The following is a 6,400-nucleotide window of genomic DNA, read 5'->3' as shown; positions in this document are numbered from 1 at the left end:
CACACACACACACACACACACACACACACACACACACACACACACACAAAGCAAATTTTACTAATTACTATAGCTCGTTAACATTGGTCAGCAGCTGCAGGACGAACTGAAGGAGTGACCACACAGTTCTGAACACACACACACACACACACACACACACACACACACACACACACACACACACACACACACACACACACACAGAGGGTAAACCAGTCAATTTAAACCACCAAATCTCTGAAATCTCTGATACAAAAGGTTTCACTGCTTCGACCAAATACTGAAAACATTAATCATGTTTAATAAGTTCAGACTGGAAGAAATCAAAAACAGAAAAGAACAGAGCTGACTCACTGATGTTGTCATTTTTGCTCTTCTTTCCAACGCTGAACATGTAGGAGAAACACACCTGCACCTGGATACTGAGAGACCCACTGTCAGCACTGGAACAACACACCTGAGCTACCTGAGTGTTCTCTGAACCTCACCAGAAGTCACAGCTGTTTGGGTCAACGATACCTGGAGAAACCCTGAGAGTCTTGTTCAGATGAACGACTGGACGGGATCTGAAGATGGATTAATCAATCAATCAATCAATCAATCAATCAATCAATCAATCAATCAATCGAACCAGATGAGTGGAGACCTACTGAAACTGAACCAGTACCTGAGGAGAGCAACAGTGTCATCCAGAGATCCAACCAGCAGGTCTGGATATTTGTTCCCATCAACATCCAGACCAGCAGACAGAGAGTAGCCAAAGGTCCTGAATCCAGGAAACACACTGCTGCCCCAGATCACCTGTAGGGGGGAGGAGTAACAGGTCAGACCTCCCACATTCAGGTCTGGGTGTGAGAGAAACTTCAGTTCTAAATCCAGGAAGTTCTAAACTGAAGTTGGACTCAGGTTGTTGGACCTTTGATGCATCGTACAGTACCTCTCAGATAAATTGATAAATAAATTAGTGATACCTGGCTCGGTTCTGTAGAGACCCCCTTGCTGCTCCCGGTCCAGATCATCACACTTCCTGTGTCATGGAAAGGAGCTCCCACTGCAAAGTCTGAACCACCACAACACACTGACTGATTATTGATGATCGATGACAAAGAATGAGTCCAGAGTTACGACGAGGTCCTCTCACCCTGGAACCCATCCTGGTTGAGGTCTCCGGCAGCGGTCACTGCCATTCCAAAAGCAGAACCAGCAGGGCCCGTCAGAACCATGCTGGGTTCAGAGTCCAGCTTCCCTCCAGCGTTCATAAAGACGTAGACTGCACCCCCTGCCTCTGGCTGGTGGCTGAAGTAAAACGGAGCGCTCACCAGCAGGTCATTCCAGCTGCAGGACACAAAAAACAAATCTGTTGAAGAATGTGAACTCTTCATTTTATTTCCTCCAAACGTCTCTTCCTCACCCGTCATTGTCCAGATCGAGGGTTACCACCGCGTTACCAAAGTACGAGCCCACCTGCTGACCCCGCAGAGTCTGCTTGATCACCAGATCCTTGGACTGTTGGACGGCCAACAGAACAGAGCCACGAGCGTCGTCTTTACTGTCCCGGGGAGCTCCTGTCCAACAACAGAGCTGATCTTATGACCCAAGATCGATGATCAGATCGTGGTTGGATAAAAAAAACATAAAGCTTCACCTGTTACTATGGTGTCATCAACCGCAGACAGTAGACGACGAGCCTGAGTCACGGAGTATCCTGGACAAACACAGGGTCAGTTTTAAGCTGGTATTCTTTAGATTCAGTCTGTTTGATGAGTTGTTCCATTAAGGGACAGTTCACCTATATAAATGTTCCTCCGCTGCAGTGAGCTGAACTGGCTCTGCTTCGAGTACGACTCGATGTACGAGTTCTCCTTGAGGACGTGCACGTTTCCTGTAATAAACAAACACAAGAAACTACTGTACATCCTGATTCAGTTCTGGATGGAACAAATGAAAAAAACTGCATCTGCAAACCACAGTGTACCGGAACCACCCTGAGGTACCGGAACCACCCTGAGGCAACAGAACCGTCACCTTGCCATTCGAAGCTTCCAGGTGAGCCGACGATGATTTCAGTCTCGCTCATGAAGGCGGAGATTCCCATATTGCACATGCCCTCAACAACTTCATTGTCCTTGTGGCTGAACACAGACAGGAGCAGCAGATCAGGATGGGTTTTAACTAGGGGAGCACCGATTGCAGGTTTCTGGCCGATCACAGATCTTTAGAAAGTCTGATTTTGGTCGATTTTGATTTTTTAAATAGCTGATGCTGTCGGGTGTTAAAAGGTCACAATCCACCTTCAATGTTCCAATCTTTTTTTATTGGAAAACACTGAACAATACCCTTGAACCAATATAAAGTTGTTTTAACTGGACATTAGTTAGAGCTCACAGCAGAGCAAAAGGCTGATCTTCAGACCTTTGTTGAGGTATAGATGAGAAGCCATTCTTTTCCATCGATCTTATCTACGTATAGGCCAATCTATCGGCCGGTCGATTTATTGATGCACCCCTAGTTTTAACCAAATGTTTGCACTCAGAATTCATCTGAACTTTGGATCAGTTGACCTACTGGCAGGCCTGCTCTGTTTTCTGCCAGTTCAAGTCGTCGTTGTCGTCGCCGTTTCCTCTGAGATAACACTGACCAATCATCCGCTGGTACCTGAACACTCCGGACAGTTTAATGAACCGATGACCACAGGCCTGCCAAGACACAGAACAGGATTAACCTCTTAGTTAAAATGTTGGTAAGTTCATCAGTTTGTCATTGTAGAAGTTAAACTTTCATGCTAATGGCTAGTTATTAAATCAGTTCATTAGAGTTTTTCTTAGTCAGCTGTTTGAGAAGTTACATAATCAATTTAGCTCATTGGTTAGTTAGCTGTTAATTAGTTGGGTCGTTGAAGGAAATTCAGTAAATTAACTAATCCAAGCAGTCAAACACAAAAACTCTATCAGCCAATCAGGAGACAGACTCACCAGAACCTTTCCACCGGGTCGACCCTGACTGAACACTGAGACGCCCAGCCACATGTCTTCCACCAGGTCCTCAGTCGGGTTCATTTCTGAAACAGGACCCCTCACAGGTAAAGACTGATAAGACTCCGCCCCTTGTTGAGACTGGCTCCACCCACAGTGGACTCAATGGCTGTGTCCAAATTCAGAGGCCGGGTCCTCCGAAGGCCGATTTTGTCGGCCACTTACGTCACAGCGCCGCACAGAAGGCTGTCTAAGTTGTTAGACAACATTTTACACTCATTGAGGCGTAGAGGGTGGTACAAACCACAAACAATTTTCACGCAAAAATGGCTTATTGGATATTCTTGAAACTTTGCACGGACCTACAGACCCTTGATTTGAACCTAAATGAGAAAGATCATTATGCCCAAATAAAGTGGGCGTGGCCTATACTTTCGTAAATGAAAAATTTCATAAAATCATTAATGGAGCCTAAACCATCAGAGATTTTGAGAAGTTTTTCACAGCAAAAATAAAGCACACTATCTTCTATATAATACTAAAAACTGCACGAGTCCACCAATAGGTGGCGCTAGTGTGATGTGTGAAACATTTTGATCTTTAACTCCTGTATACTTAGCCCAATCATTAAAATTACTTAATTGTTAATTTCTACAGTATTTTTGATTAAATATATGTTTGTTTAAAAATGTATTGTTGTTTATGCAAATTGACATAATATGCTAAACACTTAAAAATCATCTCCTCCAAAGGGACAATGCCAATAAGTATGTACCTTCTCATGTAGCACCTAGAGTAAAAGCTTTACAAACGGTGTTCCGGAAAAGTTGTTTGGTTTTTGTATGACCGAATTATGTTTATTTTTAGACACAGCTAGCTTGTTAGCATTAACAAAAATGACAGTCTTTTATGTATGTTAAAACATATCCAAATTAATCTCATAACATATATTCAATGAATATTTCTGAGCATGTATCTAAAATTTCATATTAACCAAACTCTAGGGGGTGCCAGAAATGCATCATGTTTATATTTTATAAACGGTAATGCCAATTGACATGAAATTCATTACACTTACTAATGACCACAAACTGAGTGAGTTTGCACAATATGGTAATGATTGGTAAAAGTGGGCGGGGCTTCCTTCTAGGCCCACCATATCACATAATGCATTACGAGCTGACTGGCCCCTGAATTTGGACACAGCCACTGACTGCGAGGAGCCCAAACCATCAGCCCCCCGCCCCCGTGCTGACAGCTGGGATTGGTCCACAGCTTTAGACGTCCCGCTGCAGTAACTGTTAGACAAAGTGTGACTCACCTGGATATACCACTATCATCCTCGTGCAGTCTGATTGGTCAGAAGTGACTGGACAACGGTACACTCCTCCAGTCCGATTGGCTGGGACATTAGGCTCCGCCCTCGCCCTGGGAGCTCCGACAAACATGCTGTGAGAAGAACAGCTGGTGTTACGTTGAAAATGTTTCCACCTGAACTGAAGCAGGAGCTGCAGCCGGCTGTCAGAACATTTAGAGGTTAATGAATCCTGGAATTTCCTGATGTCCCTGAAGGCCTCACGTTGATTGTTTTATGCCCAGTTGTTTTTATTTCTTTAGCGTCTCAGAATAAATGTGTGTGAAGGACGGAGAGGACACACACAAACAGGGACAGACAAGGACAGACAGAGGACAGGCACTGTCTCCTCCCAATGAGCTGAAGTCATGTGACACAAATCAGTCCAGTGTATCGGGCCGGACCAGACAGAACCAAGACTGCTGACCTGAAAACACAGGAACAGATCCACAGGTCCAGAACCCAAGGAGTCCCTGTGATGTGAACTCAGTTTGAGGAGCTGGAGCCGTTCAGACAGCAGGAAATGAAGAGTGTGTGTTAATTTCCTGGGTTCAGTTTTCTGACTCTACCTGTGCTCAACACACAGTGATGATGTCACTGAAAGGTCACAGGAAGAAGCTCAAACCTGGAAGTCCTTGAACCTCCCTGAAGTCTTTCAGGTTCTATGAGACTTCCTCGAGGACTTCCTAAAAGTGAGCCAGTGTTTATGTTTATAACACTTTATTATAAACAAAGGCTGCATCCAAACAGCTGTACATGAAATAAATCCAAGAATGATGCTAAAAATCCTAAAAGACAGAAAATAATAAAGCCAGAGTTGTAAAGTAACTAAGTACAAATACTTTGTTACAGTACTTAAGTAGAATTTTTGGGTATCTGCACTTGAGTAATTGTTTTTCAGCCTATCACAGCAAAAATGTCAGTGTTAATTTAACACCCACAGTGTTAATTTCAACACCAACAAAGTGTCTATATTTGTCCACACTCGCTGGTGTTAAAATAACATTTGTGAAAGTGTTAAATTTTAAAACCCTTTTTTTTTTGTTAATTTAACACCAGCCAGTGTTTAATGTTCAGCAATACTGGGTGTTGCATTTACATTTCAACAGTGTTAAATACAGTGTTAAAAGTAACATCAGTGTATTATTATTAACAAAGGAAATTATGGTGTTAGAAAGGTTAACAGACACCACAAGGTACTCTTGTAGTGTTGCATCAACACTACAAGTGGGCGGAGCTTATTTAACACAGTTGAAACAACAATGAGGAAATCAACACTGGGTGTCAGTTTACTCAGAAAGTGTTAAAATAACACTAGGGGTGTTAAATCAACACAAAACTTTAACACTGAAATTTTAACAATTCCTTACATTTTTAAAAAGACAAGAAGTAGAAAGTTGTTACTTTTATTTCACTTTTGCTTGTTTTCATTGCAGTTTGTTGTTGTAAAAAATAAAAACTATCCATATAAACTGAGCCTCCTAGATAGAGTGAATTTAACTGTGGTTGAATGAGAAGTATAAATATATAAAACTCTGATAGTGTATTAGTTTGTACACAAACAAATCATGTCACACTCCAGCAGGACAGAATCATTCAAATAAAAGGACTGTACTTAAGAAGTATTTGTATTTCATAATCTAAGGAAAGTATTCGACACCACTGATCACAGTATTCTTCTTGAAAAGTTAAATAAATATGGTATAAGACGACCAACATTACAGTGGGTATCTACTTATCTAAAAACAGGAAACAGTTTGTACAAATAAATGATTTAAGATCTGAACTCTACAATATTACATGTGGAGTTCCTCAGGGTTCTGTACTTGGACCAAAGTTACTTCTTTTATATGTGAATGACTTGGTTAATGTGTCAGGGTTGTTGAAATGTGTTTTATTTGCAGATGATACTACATGTTTTTGTTTGGGTAAAGACATAGAACGTCTGTTGGAAATGATACAAATCTTGGTTTAAACTTAATAAATGATCATTAAATTTGGATAAAACTAATTATATGATATTCAAATAGAAAGAAAACTTCTGATGTTTCATTTAGAGTCGAGGGTGTTGAGG

At 41.7% G+C, this 6,400-nt stretch overlaps 1 protein-coding gene across 1 annotated transcript in view; it reads right to left on the bottom strand.

Annotated features, from left to right (window-relative positions):
* Positions 1-6,400, bottom strand: part of LOC106528108 (integrin alpha-3) — a gene marked incomplete at its 5' end in the record, with an annotated part of 24,548 nt that overhangs the window by 14,493 nt on the left and 3,655 nt on the right. The window contains 12 exon segments of the mRNA XM_014023189.1: positions 355-422; positions 489-566; positions 668-801; positions 972-1,060; positions 1,142-1,335; positions 1,412-1,565; positions 1,646-1,705; positions 1,790-1,882; positions 2,026-2,132; positions 2,566-2,696; positions 2,973-3,058; positions 4,294-4,421. Coding sequence (XP_013878643.1) covers positions 355-422; positions 489-566; positions 668-801; positions 972-1,060; positions 1,142-1,335; positions 1,412-1,565; positions 1,646-1,705; positions 1,790-1,882; positions 2,026-2,132; positions 2,566-2,696; positions 2,973-3,058; positions 4,294-4,421 — 1,322 coding nt within the window.

This window comes from Austrofundulus limnaeus, unplaced genomic scaffold, assembly GCF_001266775.1.
Source record: "Austrofundulus limnaeus strain Quisiro unplaced genomic scaffold, Austrofundulus_limnaeus-1.0 Scaffold358, whole genome shotgun sequence".
In the NCBI taxonomy this organism is placed as follows: Eukaryota; Metazoa; Chordata; class Actinopteri; order Cyprinodontiformes; family Rivulidae; genus Austrofundulus; species Austrofundulus limnaeus.
The sequence above is the reverse complement of the archived record's forward strand: the minus strand, read 5'-3'. Positions and strand labels throughout refer to the sequence as shown.